This window comes from Stigmatopora argus, chromosome 9 (assembly GCF_051989625.1).
Source record: "Stigmatopora argus isolate UIUO_Sarg chromosome 9, RoL_Sarg_1.0, whole genome shotgun sequence".
NCBI classification, from domain to species: domain Eukaryota; kingdom Metazoa; phylum Chordata; class Actinopteri; order Syngnathiformes; family Syngnathidae; genus Stigmatopora; species Stigmatopora argus.
The window spans coordinates 16364976-16383030 of record NC_135395.1 but is presented as its reverse complement, the minus strand read 5'-3'; the positions used below and the strand labels follow the sequence as shown (position 1 = coordinate 16383030).

General features: G+C 39.0%; 2 protein-coding genes and 3 long non-coding RNA genes across 12 annotated transcripts in view; 3 read left to right on the top strand and 2 right to left on the bottom strand.

The window, feature by feature from the left end:
- Window positions 1-3930, top strand: part of LOC144082586 (protein phosphatase 3 catalytic subunit alpha-like) — a 36233-nt gene extending 32303 nt beyond the window's left edge. For all 4 annotated transcript variants that reach the window (XM_077609844.1, XM_077609845.1, XM_077609843.1 and 1 more), the window contains one exon: window positions 2045-3930. In XM_077609844.1, the coding sequence (XP_077465970.1) occupies window positions 2045-2223 (179 nt within the window). In that variant the 3' untranslated portion in view covers window positions 2224-3930. The remainder of the gene's footprint in view (window positions 1-2044) is intronic.
- Window positions 3931-6169: 2239 nt separating this feature from the next.
- On the top strand, window positions 6170-8602 carry LOC144082892 (uncharacterized). 5 transcript variants are annotated; one of them, XR_013303390.1, is made up of 6 exons: window positions 6170-6312; window positions 6496-6581; window positions 7584-7657; window positions 8107-8223; window positions 8292-8408; window positions 8474-8602. It is a non-coding gene; the product is annotated as an uncharacterized LOC144082892 (long non-coding RNA). The 5 variants fall into 5 exon arrangements; XR_013303387.1 differs by lacking the exon at window positions 7584-7657; XR_013303388.1 differs by lacking the exons at window positions 7584-7657; window positions 8292-8408.
- Window positions 8603-8644: 42 nt separating this feature from the next.
- On the bottom strand, window positions 8645-9699 carry LOC144082893 (uncharacterized). Its single transcript, XR_013303391.1, has 2 exons — window positions 9568-9699; window positions 8645-8754 (listed from the first exon to the last, which is right to left on the bottom strand). It is a non-coding gene; the product is annotated as an uncharacterized LOC144082893 (long non-coding RNA).
- Window positions 9700-9787: 88 nt separating this feature from the next.
- On the bottom strand, window positions 9788-17268 carry LOC144082894 (uncharacterized). The gene is made up of 3 exons (XR_013303392.1): window positions 17199-17268; window positions 14281-14441; window positions 9788-9862 (listed from the first exon to the last, which is right to left on the bottom strand). It is a non-coding gene; the product is annotated as an uncharacterized LOC144082894 (long non-coding RNA).
- On the top strand, window positions 14353-16392 carry LOC144082891 (DNA damage-inducible transcript 4-like protein). Its single transcript, XM_077610365.1, has 2 exons — window positions 14353-14690; window positions 15490-16392. The coding sequence occupies exons 1-2, from the start codon at window positions 14513-14515 to the stop codon at window positions 15933-15935; spliced, it is 624 nt and encodes a 207-aa protein (XP_077466491.1). The 5' UTR covers window positions 14353-14512; the 3' UTR covers window positions 15936-16392.
- Window positions 17269-18055: the final 787 nt, after the last annotated feature.

Genomic DNA, 18055 nt, shown 5'->3' with positions numbered 1-18055 from the left:
GTACAACTATGCTAGTAAAATAATTTGTATACACATTTAAGAGACAAAATGAATGGCCACTTCAGTTTGGCTATGCTTTGTTCCATCCGTATTCCCTCTTTAGGGCTTTGTTGGTCTACTTCAACTAATCCGGGCTCTGCATTGATAACAACAGATAAACACTGCCTGATGTGTGTCGATACTACTACAAGAACGTATGCAAAGCGACCAAATTCTGTTTATCTGAGCCCAAAGCTTTAGGGGAAAAGAATGGACCAAATGTTTTGTTTGTCCTGCCAAGTATGGAATGAAAACTCCTAAAAAGTTGAATTAGATTAAGATGACACTTGGGCCACATTTAGAAGACCTAAGCAAAAACACGAAAAGTGCCTTGTAACTGCTATTTTAATTCCCCACGTAGTAGAACGTTTGGGAAACACATTACTGTATGAAACTTCCAATAGTACGGGCCTTCCAGGTCTCGTCCACTCGTCTTTCTCTTTCGCTGCATCTTAATGGATGCACTAAATTGCTAAAATGCTCTAAAAGACTCTCTGAAATGAGCGTAGTCAAAAGTTGATTGGACTCGTGTATAGCATTGACCGCAGTTAGTTTATGGAGAATAATAATCCAGTCTTCGAGGGTATCTGTGGGTCTTGGTTTTTGTTCCAACCGATCCGGCCGGCATAGACAATTGAACTCATTGAAGTCATCTGTATTTTCACCCCCTTCACTGGCAAATTTATAATGTGCTATTATCACTACCTAATGATCTGGAGTACGGAAATCAAACATCACCCAAAACTGTTTAAACAACGGGTGGGCTATTATGCCACAAAGGGTTGCAGGTTTGTAGTCCAACAGCACAATACGACATCTTGTCACCAATCCAGTGTCTTACAAGTATTATCAGTTGACCGCAGTCCGTGACCGGACGTTTGGTCAAAAGACGCTTGGTCCTCAGACGTTTGGTCCCCAGACGTTCGGTCGACCGGACATTTGGTCGCCGGGTTCGCTCGCTGTCAAATTATGAGAGAGAGAGAGACAGTTTACTGTTGAAAGTGAGCAACCAGGTAGTCTCTCGCTCTCAAAATTATAATCATGAGAGAGAGAAAGAGAGAGAGAGTCTGTTCTACCAAACGTCCGGTCGACGCCCCGTCCGTTATACCAAACGTCCGGTCGACGCCCCGTCCGTTATACCAAACGTCCGGTCGACGCCCCGTCCATTATACCGGGTTTGCTCGCTGTCAAATTATGAGAGAGAGAGACAGAGTTTACTGTTGAAAGTGAGCAACCTGGTAGTCTCTCGCTCTCAAAATTATAATCATGAGAGAGAGAAAGAGAGAGAGAGTCCGTTCTACCAAACGTCCGGTCAACACCCCGTCCGTTATACCAAACGTCCGGTCGACGCCCTGTCCGTTATACCAAACGTCCGGTCGACCGGACGTTTGGTCGCCAGGTTCGCTCGCTGTCAAATTATGAGAGAGAGAGAGAGACAGAGTTTACTGTTGAAAGTGAGCAACCAGGTAGTCTCTCGCTCTCAAAATTATAATCATGAGAGAGAGAAAGAGAGAGAGGGAGTCCGTTCTACCAAACGTCCGGTCAACACCCCGTCCGTTATACCAAACGTCCGGTCGACCAAACGTCCTGGGACCAAACATCCGGGGACCAAACTTCTTTCGACGAAACGTCCGAGTGCCACCGCAGTCAGGTGTAGAAACCTTATTGCTTATAAATTTATTGTGTTGGATTAGTTGGAACAAAAACCCGCATCCACTTTTGTTCTTTGTGCAATAGTTTGGAGACCTCGAAGGGTGGAGCGCTGTCAAGATTTCCAATCTGGAAGGAGTTTTCAAATTTTTCAGCCGTAGGCGTGGACATGGTGGGCTTTTCGGGAAAAGTTTTTGTATTTCATCCTGTTACCGTTGTGGTATAGATGGCCTCTTAAACTAGCCTGACAGTCAGTAAGGTGGTTTTCCTTCAAGAGTTTGAATGCAGACAATTCCATCAAATGCCAGATAATAACTGCGTCTGCATGTTTGTGTCCGACTGCTTGTCCACGCAGCTATCCGAGGCTTCTCCCCGCAGCACCGGATCAGCAGTTTCGAGGAGGCCAAAGGTCTAGACCGCATCAACGAGAGAATGCCGCCGCGGCGTGACGCCATCAACAGTGTGGGCCTGTCAATGGGCCGCATGAATATGGGAGAGCCCAACGGGACCGACAGCAACAGCAATATACAGTGATGGATGCGTACTGTCACACGGCCAGTCACAGTTACCGCAGTTACGACACCCTTAATAGCACCATCCTTACTGATTTCTGTACATAGACATACTCGATACGCAAACGCATCACACAGCAATGCAGTCTTTCAAACATCGTCTCAAACAAGACACACTCTCACATGATAATCTACTCCTTCTCTTTGCTGTATGTAAAGGCATCAGTGTGGCCGGACTTGACAAAGGCTTCTCTATTTAGAGAACTGCAACTCCCTTGTACCTGCGCGACAGACAGAGGAAAGAAACTACGGAATGAGCAGAACGGGAGGAGCTACTATTCACTGTGCATGTCGGAGAACCCCGATGGGTGGACAGTGTCAGCGTGGTGCGACTTTCTTGGTGGAATGTGTCGTGTTGACGAGCAGCGGCCACCGGGGGACATCTTGTTCCTAATTTGCATCCAAAAGTCGGGAAGTGGAACCAAACGTACAATAGTTAGTTTTTATGGAATTGCGAATACACTTTAACAATGTCCATTGCAGTAATATTTGGAAAAAAAAGAATGGACGGTGGCTTGATGAGCCCCCGTTTGTTATTATTGGGATGAGATGAACCGTTTGCTTTTGTAGCACAACGCCTCTATTTAAGAGTGGCGACCCACTCGCCCCTTTTGGTCTCAGGCTAAACAGCTCTCGGGGATTAAAAAGGTCGGAAAGTCGGCTGTGATCGGAAGCAAGTGTCTCATGAGTTTTGCTGTGGAAATAGAAAACTTTGAACATTTATATTGCACACCTGATGCAGGATGCAGCTTAGCAGAAATAGAATGCGTTATATACGCGAGGGGACGCGAGTTAAAATGTGAAGTCATACTATATTAAATCCCTATTGCTACCAAATGGCAGTGATAGCCAACATTCTCTGGGCTAGAAAGTGGGAACTTATATCTTACAGCTGCCAAGACCAGAATAAAACCGAGGGAAAACGTCTTTGTAAAGCATTTATATTAACGCATCGGTGCATGCAAAGTTAAGTTATTTGATAATAATGTGAATTATATTTGTGCTCTGTGTTTCACTATATAGTAGGATTTTTATTTTCTGTTTTTCTGGAAAAATGAAGTGAGGAATAACAAATAATTTATTTTGTACATAATGTTAATTTGCTTTTTTGTATTCACTTTTGTGTTTTATTATGTCGACTTTACTTCCCGGTTCTTTTTATCACCTGCTTCCCATTTCTTTTTGCGCTGCACTAAATAACAGTACACGCGGTGGAAACAAAAGAGCAGAGTCCGAGTTAAATTCTCTGTTCTTTGTCAGTGTGCAGGAGTTGTTTGATGACATACAAATTTGTAGTTAATAACCACACTATATACAGAGGCACAGGCATTTGGCAGGCGAAAGCATGATTGCATGGTAAAAAGAAGAAATTGCGTATTTTAAAGCGACACCGAGACATTTGAACAGAATAATATTGCCGTAACAATAACAAAGCGAAGTGTACGCTCATAAATATTGTTTTTTTTTTAAATATATATTTATGGTTTGATGATTATTATATTTACTATGAACATTATTGTTAGTATTTAAGCTCTGGCTCTCTTTCTGCTAGTTGCTCCTCATGTTGCGTTGCCCCTTGGTTGATCTTGCTGTGATTTTTTTGGAGAGACGAAACCACTAAACCCTGAAAATCCCGTGCCATAGCGATGTTGCCACGGTTTTCTCTCTCTCTCTCACACACTCTCTTTCTCATTCGCATTCTCATTCTCTCTATCTATCACACACACATTCTCATTCTCTCATTCTCATTCTCTTTCTCATTTTCATTCTCACATACATGTCAACCTCTGCCGATAACTGCCCTTATAAATGATTATGATTCCCCTTACAAACCCCCAAAAAACCTTACAAACACCGTACGACTCGTACGGTGTTTGTAAGGTTTTTTGGGGGGTTTGTAAGGGGAATCATAATCATTTATAAGGGCAGTTATCGGCAGAGGTTGACAGGTATGTTCTCATTCTCTCTCATTTTCTCTCTCTATTTATCACACACACACATTCTCTCTAATTCTTTCATTCTCTTTTTCATTTTCATTCTCTTTCTCATTCTCTATCTCATTCTCTATCTCTCTCGCTAACTCTTTTGCTTTCAACTTCCCATTCACTAACACTGTAAGCATGCCCCATGGGACGATCCACTTTTTTTACTCTTGAATAAAATATGCATGAACCTTTGCCATTGATGCTGAGCCTTTATTTCCTGAAGGAAGATCTATAGCCGCATCGCCGTCAAACGCAAAAAAAGACCCAACCAAACCCAACTGAAAATGAAAAAGAAAAAGCGAGGCAATGCCGAAATCTGACGTGATAATACACAGGTGAATTTAAAGAGAAATTGTGAATATTTGTTTCTTTTTTTCCCAGTCACTTCCAAAAGTAAGTCATCTGTGGCATCACAAAGATTAGAGGTGCTTAACTCATTTCTGTCAAAAGCCTCATTGCAGTTCATTTTTACTGAGAATCATCATGACTGGAAACTTGTGTGTGTGTGTGTGTGTATGTGTGTGTGTGTGTGTGTGTGTTTGTATAAAGGCCTTCTCTGCTGGCATAAAAACTATCTGAATCACAGACTGATGTTAATTATGTTTTGTCCATGAATACTTATCAAATAATTCCAAATTATCTGTCATCTTCCTTTCATTGCTTTTCCCCTGGTTGCGCTGCTTCCAGATGTCTCGTCTCATCTCATTTTCTGAACCGCTTTATCCTCATTAAGGTCGTGGGGGGTGCTGGAGCCAATCCCAGCTGTCTCCAGGCCAGAGGCGGGGTACACCCTGAATCGGTGGGCAGACGATCGCAGGGCAAAAGGAGACGGACAACCATGCACACTCACACCCATACCCATACCCATACCCATACCTAGGGGCAATTTGGATGGTCCAATCAGCCTACCATGCATGTTTTAGGAATTTGGGAGGAAACCAGAGCACCCAGAGGAAATCTACACAGGCGGACGTGACCTGGATTTGAACCCAGGACCCCAGAGCTGTGAGGTAACCACTCTTGCCACTGGAGCCACCGCTTCCAGTTGTGTTTTCATATTTAAGCCATTATATATATCAGTGGTGGTCCGTGCATTTTCTCGTAGCATCTTCAACGTATCAATCCAACCCTCAAAAACTATTTTATGGCTATAAAACCTCTACTGCAGCTACAGCTGCGACAAATAAAAAAATAATCAATAAATCTGCACAAAAATGGGGTAAAATCCACTTCCTAGCAGTATTTAATGATTAAATACAAATACTGGAGCTTTTCAGACATTACAACCGGGCCGGGGGGTGATTTTCCCAGGAAAAGACAGCAGTGAACGTCAATGGCGTACGGGCAAACATTGCCCGAAAATGGGGTAAAATCCAGCCGAAAACAGCATTTATTGATTAAATACAAATACTGGAGCTTTTTAGACATCAGAACCGGGCCCGGAGTATCATTTCCCCGGTAAAAAGACAGCGATGAACATCGATACGTCCATATACGTCCATACGTGAAACGGCAAAAAAAATGCACTGCCACTGTTTAAATGTCTAGAAGTAAAAAAACAAACACTAAAGTGCATGTCATCACAATGTTCATAATGTGCAATACTACTGTATTTTAAAGGATTAAAGCCCAACCAAAAAATATTTACAGCTCCCCCCACTAACTAATGCACGTTATGATGAAAACAATGTGTTTTTTTAAGTATGAATGCCCAATCAACACGTATTTACAGCCCCGCCCCCGCCCCACCCACTGACTAATGCATGTTGTTATGAAAACAATGTATTTTTTTTTTAAGTATTAAAGTCCAACCAAAAAGCATCCACAGCCACCCTCCCCTCACACACACACTGACTAACGTACGTTATTATGAAAACAATTTATATTTTGTGTGTGTCTATTTTTAATAGGCGTGGCCGAGGTCACAGTTCAAATAGCCGACGTCAAACGCCAAAATGGCTGATGAGCCAGGAGGCGACACGGGTGTGCACTGCAGAGCAGCTCAAAAGTGACGATTTGCCGAAGAAAGCCTGACAAACTTCCCACAGGACGATGCAGCACATTCGGTACGTTGTCATTTGGGGATTTCGAAGCCCCAGTTCTCGTCTTAAGAGTGATAAGAGCATGATTCGTTGACGTGATGTAGCCCCATGTGTGTGCAGACGGCAAAATGTTTGCAAACAAATTGGCTACATTGCGTTACCGATCGCTCTTTGTTTAAAAGGAAATCATTTCATTGTGTGTTTCAGTCCCTCAACGAGCACAGACTGCTGGGAAACATCAAGAATGTGGCCAAAACGACCAGAAAGGGGCATCTTGTCGACGCCATAACAAAGTGAGTCAGTTTTAAATGGTTCCGATTTTCTCTATCCGTGTAATATTTAAACGTCAGCGTTCAGTATTCAAGGCTTTGCGCAATTGGTTCGTTTTTCATGATACATTCAACTTTTGAATGAAAACACTAATTAGCTTTGTGTTTTTTAATAGCAAAAACCTTTGGATAAGTCACCCACACAAATGCCATTAGTGGACGTGTAAGGAATAAACAGTAATCCCTCGATTATCGCGGTTAATGTAGACCAGACATGGCTGTGATAAATGAAAAACTGTAAAGTAGGGTCATCCCTATTGAATTTTTAATTTTTTTTTAAATACTATAGTGGCAAGTGTAGGAGTAGCTTCCGCTTGTGAGTTTCACATATTTCTGAACTTACAAATAATAATCGAACATAGGCTTTGTCATCATACCCAGATAACTGCGTATGATGAAATTGGTAATTGGTACAAAAAATTCTGCCATGTAGTGGAACTGTGCACTCAGATTATATACCCTTACCCCGTTAACTTTCTTAAAGACCTCAGGGCTTGGACTGTTTCATTTTTAAATGTGGTTTTGACAAAACCTAAGTGACATTTATTCAACAATAGTGCAGGTGTCATTTTTGACTCCTTGAAACATTTTTTTCCTCGGCATAAGAGAAAAACAGAAGCAAGATTTATTTTTGTTATTTTCATGTAATTTGTACCTTGTGGGCCGTCTATATTTCCCACCACATCAAGATCCTGATTATTTGTTTGTGGAGGAAAATGTGAAAAATAGCCTGGATAGGGGCCTTTAAAGACTCGGATCATTTTTTAGTCTCTCTGCAGAAAACCCAGACCATCAGGAGTATGTCTAATATTGCCTTTTGCAGCATCTAAATAATGGGTACCCTTTTGATGTTTTATAGAAAAAAAGCTAAATGTAGGAGGTTTTTTTAGTTAAATTAGGCCCTAGTCTGTATTTCTTTTTTATGTAACTTAATCTTTTGTGCCTTGACCCCTTTTTGTTTTCCAGAGTTCCCTGCCTATGTTGAGATAGGCTGACGCACCCCCTCAGTGTTACGCCAGAACCTATCTTCAAAATAAAAGGTAAGACCTTGCGAATGGTTTTTTACTTAACTTTGTGCCTTGACCCCTTTTTTTCCAGAATTCCACCCAATGGGGGACAAGGTTTCCTGCCTATGTACAGATAGGCTGATGCACCCCCTCATTTCTCGCTTCTGGCGTAACACCCAGCACCGAGAAATGAGGGGGTGCATCAGCCTATCTGTACATAGGCAGGAAACCTTGTCCCCCATTGGGTGGAATTCTGGAAAACAAAAAAGGGGTCAATACACAAAGTTAAGTAAAACACCATTTGCAAGGTCTTACCTTTTATTTTGAAAAAGTTTGGAGATAGGTTCTGGCGTAACACCCAGCACTGAGAAATGAGGGGGTGCTTCAGTTTTTCTCCAAACTTTTTCAAAATAAAACGTAAGACCTTGCGAATGGTTTTTTACTTAACTTTGTATATTGACCCCCCCTTTTTTGTTTTCCAGAATTCCACAAGGGGGACAAGGTTTCCTGCCTATGTACAGATAGGCTGATGCACCCCCACATTTCGCGGGGCTGGGTGTTACGCCAGAACCTATCTCCAAACTTTTTCAAAATAAAAGGTAAGACCTTGCGAATGGTTTTTTACTTAACTTTATATATATTGACCCCCCTTTTTTTTGTTTTCCAGAATTCCACAAGGGGGACAAGGGTTCCTGCCTATGTACAGATAGGCTGATGCACCCCCACATTTCGTGGGGCTGGGTGTTACGCCAGAACCTATCTCCAAACTTTTTCAAAATAAAAGGTAAGACCTTGCGAATGGTTTTTTACTTAACTTTGTATATTGACCCCCTTTTTTTTGTTTTCCAGAATTCCACAAGGGGGACAAGGTTTCCTGCCTATGTACAGATAGGCTGATGCACCCCCACATTTCGCGGGGCTGGGGGTTACGCCAGAACCTATCTCCAAACTTTTTCAAAATAAAAGTTTTTAAATGTATGCATGTGTTTGTCTTTATCTAACAAAAAATGCAAGTAACAATCCAAGTTAAAAAATTTATTTACAGGTAAACATTTCAATTCTAACATACATAGTTGTCATTACATTGAAGTGTTGATTGGTGTAGCCAGTCTTTTCTCTGGTTTGTCCACCTGTAGACATAAGAACAGACATTTTAGTTAAAGGTTCACAAAACAATTTTACACTTACAATTAATTTTTGTAAAATACACTTAGAAAATAAAATTAGAAAAAAAAGATGGGGGAATAAACACTTAGAAAATAAAATTAGAAAAAAAGATGGGGGGGGGAATAAACACTTAGAAAAGAAAATTAGAAAAAAAAGATGGGGGGAATAAACACTTAGAAAATAAAATTAGAAAAAAAGATGGGGGGAATAAACACTTAGAAAATAAAATTAGAAAAAAAGATGGGGGAATAAACTTAGAAAATAAGATGGGGGGAATAAACACTTAGAAAATAAAATTAGAAAAAAAGATGGGGGAATAAACACTTAGAAAATAAAATTAGAAAAAAGATGGGGGGAATAAACACTTGGAAAATAAAATTAGAAAAAAAAGATGGGGGGGAACAAACACTTAGAAAATAAAATTAGAAAAAAAAGATGGGGGGGAATAAACACTTAGAAAATAAAATTAGAAAAAAAAGATGGGGGGAATAAACACTTAGAAAATAAAATTAGAAAAAAAGATGGGGGAACAAACACTTAGAAAATAAAATTAGAAAAAAAAGATGGGGGGGAATAAACACTTAGAAAATAAAATTAGAAAAAAAAGATGGGGGAATAAACACTTAGAAAATAAAATTAAACTGGGGGTATATACACAGAAAATAAAAAAATGGGGAATAAACACTTAGAAAATAGAATTAAGGAATAAAAACAGAAAAAAAATGGGAATAAATACTTAGAATTCCTGCTCTAACATTAACTGGGATCCTTCTTACCTTAAAGATTTAGTCAAAGAGCTGTGGAAATGAATGGCCAGTGAAACATCACCATGATGATCTAGGCTTTTATTTAATTTGGATTTTCAGAAGTACAGAGACATATGATTCAAGTGGGCAACTTGTGAGGAAGATCTCTCAGGCCTGTTGCATGCAAAAAAAATAGCAAAAGTTAGAATATATAGAATGGAGATTCAACTTTGGGGGGGGTGTATTTTTACCTTAATCTGGCACAGTCTCCTCTTCTATAACCTCAATAGTGCTCTAGGCATGCTAGAAGAGCTGCATCTTGGTGCTAAACAGGGAAAATTTGCACACAAAAAAGCATAAATTAGCATATATAGAGCCTGGAGATTCAACAGATAGGCTTAGTTGTTTTTTTGGGGAAGTAGTTTTATCTTGATGCTAAACAGGGAAAACTTGATTTAACCAAGGTATTTGGGGGCTGCCAAACAATTACGGGATAGAGAAATCTTACAAGAAATTTAATAAACGATCAAGATAAAGAATGAAAATTAGTTAGCGAGAGCCAAGTGCTATTTTTCCTTTTCCAGACAAGGCGATTAAATATACAGACTGACATTAACAGCTAGGACAAGGGTGTCAAACTCGGGTTGGTTCGCGGGTCGCAATAACGTCAACTCGATTTCACATTTTTGAAATATTTTGATATTCTTTCTATTTAAATTGGATTAAAAAAAAACTATCAAAAGCCCTAAATATTCTGTTTTTATAGATCTAAAAAAAATGTTTGTTTGAGCTTTTTTTTCTTCATGAGGGAAAATATCTTATAATAATTTCTTTTTCATTTCAAAAGGAAACAAAATATTTTTGGGAATATGTTCAATATTAGAGTGGAAAACAGATTTTTTCAAATATATTTATTTTTAGATTTTACTAAATGCTTTTTGAACTAAAAACACAAAAAGGAAAAAAATGGATTAAAAAACTACAATTATTGATTTAAAAAGGGGAAAATGAGGAAATATAATATACATGTATAGTCTTCATTTGAATTTGATCCTAACAGAAAGTCGGCACTCATGATTTACTTTCTCGGGCCGCAGAAAATGACGCGGCGGGCCAGATTTGGCCCCCGGGCCGCCGCTTCGACACCAGTGAGCTAGGAGAAAGTTGGCTTAATAGTTTTGTATACGGCGATTAAATATACAGACAGACGTTAACAGCTAGGAGAAAGTTGACTTAACAGTTTTGTACAAGTGATTTTTTTTGTAAAAACAGAACATTTATAAATCGGCAACGGGTGTTTAGCACTCACAAAGAAAACTATCATTACATAGAACAAACAACAGGAACTAAGTCGTGCCTTCTAGAGTGAGCATTTACCCAGCAAACTGTCGGTTGATGACTCGGCGTTGTTTGATTAAATTTAAAGTCTTGCCACACGACTCAATAATGGAGAGAAAACGGACAACATACTTTTTAAGTCAAATCGTGACACTAACGCTAATGTTAACTAGTACCATACAGCACAGAGCCGGTGGGGAAATGAAGCCCAAACTTTTCCAAACTGTCGACGGTGTGTTAAACTTGGCACTAAACTAAGAGATTTGTTGGCGTTTTGGGCTCAATTGATTGCTGAAAAATATCCCGATAGCGTGATAAAAACGCATTTAGGCCAGCGAATTGCTCTGCTCCTTACCTGGTTGGCGTGCTTGTCGAGCGTCAGCGTGGGACAGCCGTTCCAAAAGGAACGGTTACTGCGCATGCGCTTAACTAACTCAGCTACGTCGCCAATAGGCATAACCACGCCCATATTGTCCCGCCACATTTAAAGTGGTAAACACCTCAATGTCCATGTTTGAAGATGACGTAGAATAGTCATGAGTTTTGCGGTCTTGATACTATAAAACCAGTAGCGGTCGGTGCATTTTCTCGTAGCGCCTTCAACGTATCAATCCAACCCTCAAAAACTATTTTATGGCTATAAAACCTCTACTGCAGCTAGAGCTGCGACACATAAAAAATAATCAATAAATCAATGCACAAAAATAGGGTAAAATCCACTTCCTAGCAGCAGTTCATGATTAAATACAAATACTGGAGCTTTTCAGACATTAAAACCAGGCCAGGGTGGCGATTTTCCCGGGAAAAGACAGCGATGAACGTCAATGGCGTACGGGCAAACATTGCCCGAAAATGGGGTATATATATATATATATATATATATATATATATATATATATATATATATATATATATATATATATATATATATATATATATATATATATAATATCTATCTATCTATATATATATATATATATATATATATATATATATATATACATACACACACATACAGACACATAGATGCACATATAGTTGTGGAAATACCCATTGCATGAAAAGCTACGCACAAATTAGGCAAATACTGAATATTGTATATTATGCCATAAATTGTGTTCTAAAAGTTTAAGTTCTTCTTCAAACAAGGAGCAAAAACTGTATTTCTTGCTAAGATAGGGCTTCTGATCTGACCGTTTAGCTTGGCTACTACTATTTTTTTGTGTTAAAGCCAAACAAACACTCAGCTGAAGATGCACGAGTTCTGGTGCTAGCCACAATGAGTGATGACAACTGAGACAGGTCAGACTTGTTTTCTACCAATCATTACATTGTAAGCAGCTGACATCATCTGACATGTTGACTCTATTGTAACAATAAGGCTCAGTGTTCTGGCCTGTACTAAACAAGCCAGTTTTATAATTCTCTTTGTGATATAGGATCATTGGAGCTTTGAGGGTTGAATGCTGGTCAGGGGTTTTACAAACATTTCTGATATGCTGTGAAATCAGTTTTTTTAAAGTTAATTTCATGGAGGTCTTTAATATTTTTATTTTTGGTTAATGCGAGTGTTCTTGTGAGTTACAATGAACAACAGAAGTTACTTTGTTAATTAAATAAATAGCTTGACACAATCAAGATATTACCAAACTATGTACGTACTTCAGTTAATTCATTTAATTCAGTTAAAATGGAGTTAATTGTGGCCCACATAAATGGAAGAAACTGTGTGATGACATTTAAGCAAACTCAATACTTGTTTTGCCTTAAACTGACTAAATGAGAATTGAATAATTCCCCAGTAATTTAAACTATGTTGGCAAATACTATACACTACTATTGATATTTTACCAATTTTGTATCCTATTTGTCCTATTCATTTGATTGTTTTAAAAGGAATTAAGCATTTTGAGTCACTTTTATACATTCATGATGAACATGACGCATGGCATTGTTTCTCCTGGCAGCTACGGCTTGATCTTGTTGTTTCGTTCCAGACATTTTCTGCATAAATCATTATATCAGTGGGCGAGAGTGAATTCTCTGTGAAAAGCACTTTTTGCTCCAAATCTTTGTCTGAAAAGTGTAACGCTTGATCCGTAGATAAAGATAAATATACCTCAAAAGTTAGATTTATTATCGTTAACAGACGTCGTCACATTCTTGATTAAATATTCTCTGCATTTATTGCCTCTTTCGCTATAATTCCCAGAGAAAAACAAACACGTTTTTCTGCATCATTGGTGAGGACTGCTGATGTCGAAGGAGAAAAATGTTCACAGTCATTGTGATTCAACAGACATGTGGTTTATATATTGTTGCAAAAGTTTTCCACTTAAGACTCAATGAATGAATGGGTAAAAATATTTTCAGGCCATGATTTCCTCGTTGTGTGTTTTTTAAAGCGATGACATGTTTCAAATGAGGTGGTATTAAACGGTGGGTTTAAATACAGTAGAATAGGATGACGTTTTCAAAATTGCAGTATTGGGAGGTAACATGGATTACGTATTCAAGAGTGAGGTTTTGTTTCAGACAGGTGTTACTCAACCGTGAGTAAGGCAAAGCTCACGTCACGAGCCTGGACCTGCCGGGGTCTCGCAATTCCAGTCTTGCCCCCATCTTGTGTGGAAGCACACGGCTAAGTAGAGAGGCAACATTTTTCCAAAGAGTTGTTGCATAAAAAATGACGTCAACAGCTCTAGTAAGACTATATTTAGATGATCATATAACATGAGTGTGTATTTTAAACTATGCATCAATATATACTCCTAGTTATTATGCAAGAATAACCATCAATATATCAACAAGATATTAAGTTGTTGTTATTTCTATTTTAACATTTATAACACATTTCTACAAAAGCTAAATTAATGAAACGTGCAAACACGCAGAAATGTTATCTTGTTGTTCTTTACAAGAACAAATTACTAATCCATTCAAACTTTACCACTTTACCATTCAAAACAAAGGGGCACACTTTCTACTTTTGTTCGAAAAGCCTGGTTATTTACTTCAAACTCAGCAGAAAAAACAAGGTTAAAATGAGTTTTCAGCTGCAGTTAAGATATTGTCATTTTTTTCATACTATCTAACTTGACGGCTCTAGACGTCCAATTTATTTAAACGGAGTACCGGGTGTGCATGCTGATCTTTCAGTGCCATTGACGGCGATGGACGTCCAATACATGACTTGGACCTCTGATGCCGTCATCGGACGCCAATGAGATTAATTATTAAAAAATATTAGGGGGAAAAAAGTCATAATTCCTGCATGAAAGGGTCAAACGACCAAGAATAGTCATTTCTGAATAGCTGTCCACCACGCTCTTAGAAATTCGTTAGATGCATCTTTTTTTCCACATTGTAGGCTGTTTTTTTTTAAATTTATTTTTTTTATGTTACCTGTCTGCAATGTCCTGCCAAATTGCGTGAGACACTTCGGGAACTTTCTTCCATTGAAGCCCCGCCCACGAGACAGCAAACTCAGCTGATGCAACAAACTCCTCCGCTATAAAAGCTCGTCCACTCTCATCCGTTTATCTCCTTTCTTCCAATCGCAGTTCCTGCAGTACATGGAGAAGATACAAACTAAGCATCCGGAGGCGACACCGGAGTTCTACAAGCACAAATCAAGATGGTCTATACCGCGGCTCTTCTATTTGGAAAAAAGCTCCCCGTATTTCGAGAGGAAGAAAGCGTCACGGACATGATAGGAACGTACTTTTTTAGGCTCGCGTCCCTGCCTCAAGAGGACAGTTCGATCAGACGGGGAAGCGTCGACAGTTTTGACGACACCAACTGCACTTTACAATGTAAGTATACGGAATGGGATGAATAGTTTAGACGCAGAACAGCTACGGAAAACAACGCAATCGCGAGATTCACCTGTGGTTTGGTCGAACTAGTTTATGTAGCGGAAGCGCACCACGCGAACTCTTTCTGATGCAAGTAATGCGGTTGTAGAATCAGCTGATGTCATGCTGAGCTGTTCAGTTGACATGGCTACTAAATGTAATGTCTTTTGTTCTCGTGGCTCTCTGCATTTATGTTTTGTCACATATTTTGAATACATAGTTAATGGGGGAAAATGTGCATATTCCATTCCAGATCAATAGTTGAAAACCACCCATACAGTCCTACACTAGGGTTGGTAGGTAATAATAGTAAACGCCAGAGTGACTTTTTTATAAAAATCCAAGGATGCAAGGGCCAACTTGCACTTTAATTTGTTAAATGTAGTCATTTAGACATCCGATCCATTTTGATTGTGAGCTACCATGATTACTAATGAAACTGAAATGGAAGGCCCACAAGCAACAGATTAATCCAGAGGTATAAGGATCTTGCAATATTTCTATTTTCACTACTGAAACAAACTTTGCCATGCAAAGAGAAAATGTCCAGTAGCAGAAAAACACTGCAAAATCCCAACCTCTTACACTGATTTCAACAGGTTTTGACCATACGACTAATTAACTAGCTCCACCTAATGATGAATCTGAGAATGTATGCTGAATTTAAGCTTCTTGTGCGGGCTATATTCATTTTTTTTAAATCATATGTGGTGGGCCAGTATGATCAGTTTTGAAACTCCTATCGTTGTCTTCACAGATCCCAACATGGAGGTTGGTTTGGAGCATGACGCAAAAGTCCTTCAACAAGATCTGAAGCACCACATTGAGAGATGCCTGAGCGAGGCCAAGGCATCAGTCCTCCAGTGCAAGGTGTTGCTCCTCCCCTGCCAGATGACCGCCAAAGTCAGCCGGGACATACTGCGCTCGTCTACAGACGAGCCTTGTGGGCTGCGAGGCGCCTCCATCAGGGTCTATGTGGAGACCAAAGATGGACTCAAGTCTCTAGGGGGCATTTTCCCCATTTCTAATGTCATCCCGACATTTGAACTCTCTGTCGTATTTAAGGCAGACAAGAGCGATTGTTGGCCGCCACTCAAGCGCATATTCGAGGGCAATAAAGTGTTGAAGTTGAGGCCAGAGTACAAGCTGGTCAAACGGAAGCTCTACTCCTCCGCCAGCCCTGTCATTCACGAGTTCAACTAGAGCCAATGATCACAAGAGTATTCCTTGTCAAGGTGTGTGAAAAGTACAGAAATTGATAGCATAATAGCAATTTTGACTAAATTGACACCATACGATAAATCTGGCACTGCTTCACATTAAAGTATTAAAAGGTGGTGGAAAAAAATCTAATGTATCGTAAGATGAACATTCCACACGGTGCAATATAAAAGTCACACAACTGGAGTTGCATGTATATGAAGCTCAGGTTTAACAAAGACTCAACCAAACCTGGCATTGTGCTGAATGATCTAGTTTTATGGGCATAAGATGTTGAACATTTTGTTTGTGTGAGACCACGAGGTAAAACATGCTTGTCTGTGTTGGTAAATTTGCACATTGTTCTGAGTGTACACTGTTTATGTCCCCTCTGGAAGGGGAAGGTTTCATTCCTGTATTATTCTGTATTTTTATTTATGATTAAACATTTTGGTCACAATTGTTTTGCTTATTTTGGTGAACTATTGACACTTTGATGAGGGGTAGTATGTAATACCTAATAAATTTCATTGGAATCAATAACAATGAAATCTAACCAGTCCATACTTTTTTTTCCAATGTATTTTTACTACATTCATATATAACAGTTGCTGCAAACTGGCTGTTGATGGGGCAATATTTTGGGGCCTCTGTTTGAAATTAAATTACTATTAGTTGCTATGTGCACACATTGTGATGGTATTTACATATGAATTTAATTTAGTGAAGGACTATCTTTAAATATATTTTATAATTAAACAGCTGAAAGATGAAAACTTTAAAATAAAATCAAATTTGGAAAAATGGTATTCATGTGGCCTGTGTAATTTGCTCTGCTGAGATAACCTTTTGTTTTATAAATCTTCACTTAACTCTTGGCCTGCCATTTCAACTGGGAAGAGCTGGATGCAATCGAACATAATCGTGCTCGGCTCACTTGTCCCAGTTGGAATGGGTTGGCTGTCTTCTACTGTCAAAAGGTGTTTTTAACATTTTCATTCTCACTAACCTCTGCCCCCCTAATGAGGATAAAGCGGTTCAGAGAATGAGATGAGCTTCTTACTAACTAGAAAAACAGATATTTGTTGGCCTGTTGTTGTAGTAATCAGTAACCCACTGAACTGAGCCCTCTCAAAGTGCACCAACATCTCATGAGCAAAACAAATTAGGTCACCATGTGCTAATCCTGAAACACTTGCTTAACAGAGGTACGTTTCCATTCTACAAACCCATGGCGTAAAACTTTGGCAGTTTGAAGAAACTCACATGCAAACCGTTCCAAAAACATCCAACACTTTTTGTGTAGCGTGCAGTCAAGTAACAATTGCGGGGGAACTGCAAAAAGAGATAATTATATTTCGTGAGCTAGTTTAAAACATCTTTTATTTAACAAATGTACAACAAAACTTATGATACATTTATTAGCTACCCAGACACAAACTCTAAATGGTCCATCACGTGAGCACAAAACATGTTTTCTTACTTTCATCTAGGACACATTACATAAGCTGTCTTTGACCACACCACGCACTCTGGCAACACGCTAATATGTTAGAACTAAGGCATACATCAATGGTAGTTTAGCTAAACTGAATCGACGTATTTGTGACCTGGCTTTCGATCATGCTTGAACCGATTTACCAATGAAAAGTATCTCTGGGCTCAATTCAATTTCTTTTGTGCAACTGGTAAAAAAAAGTCATGGCAGGAATCATTGCAAATGATTCATTAATTGCTTTGGAAGTAAAACATTTCTTATACATGGACTTTTTTTTGTCCAGCTGAAAATTGTTGAGGTGGAGCATTCATTGACATTAATAGAGAATGGGAGTTAACAAGGAAACAAAGTGTCATCTAACAGTACTAAATGATTACACAACAGAAAATTCCAAATGAGCAACTCAAAATATACTTTGGAATAAATTAAAAGAACATAGAGGTTTCTATTTTTGCTTCATAAACAATTCAAGTCATTAAGTAGCAAAATTTGAGTGTCGAAAGACGAGCTCTCCAGGTTTACATTTTGTTTTTTTACAGTACGCTTCTTGATAAACACTATCCATAACAAGCAATGTCAATTATGTAGATCTTGCTTGTGGTTCTATTTTATTTTCTACCCTATA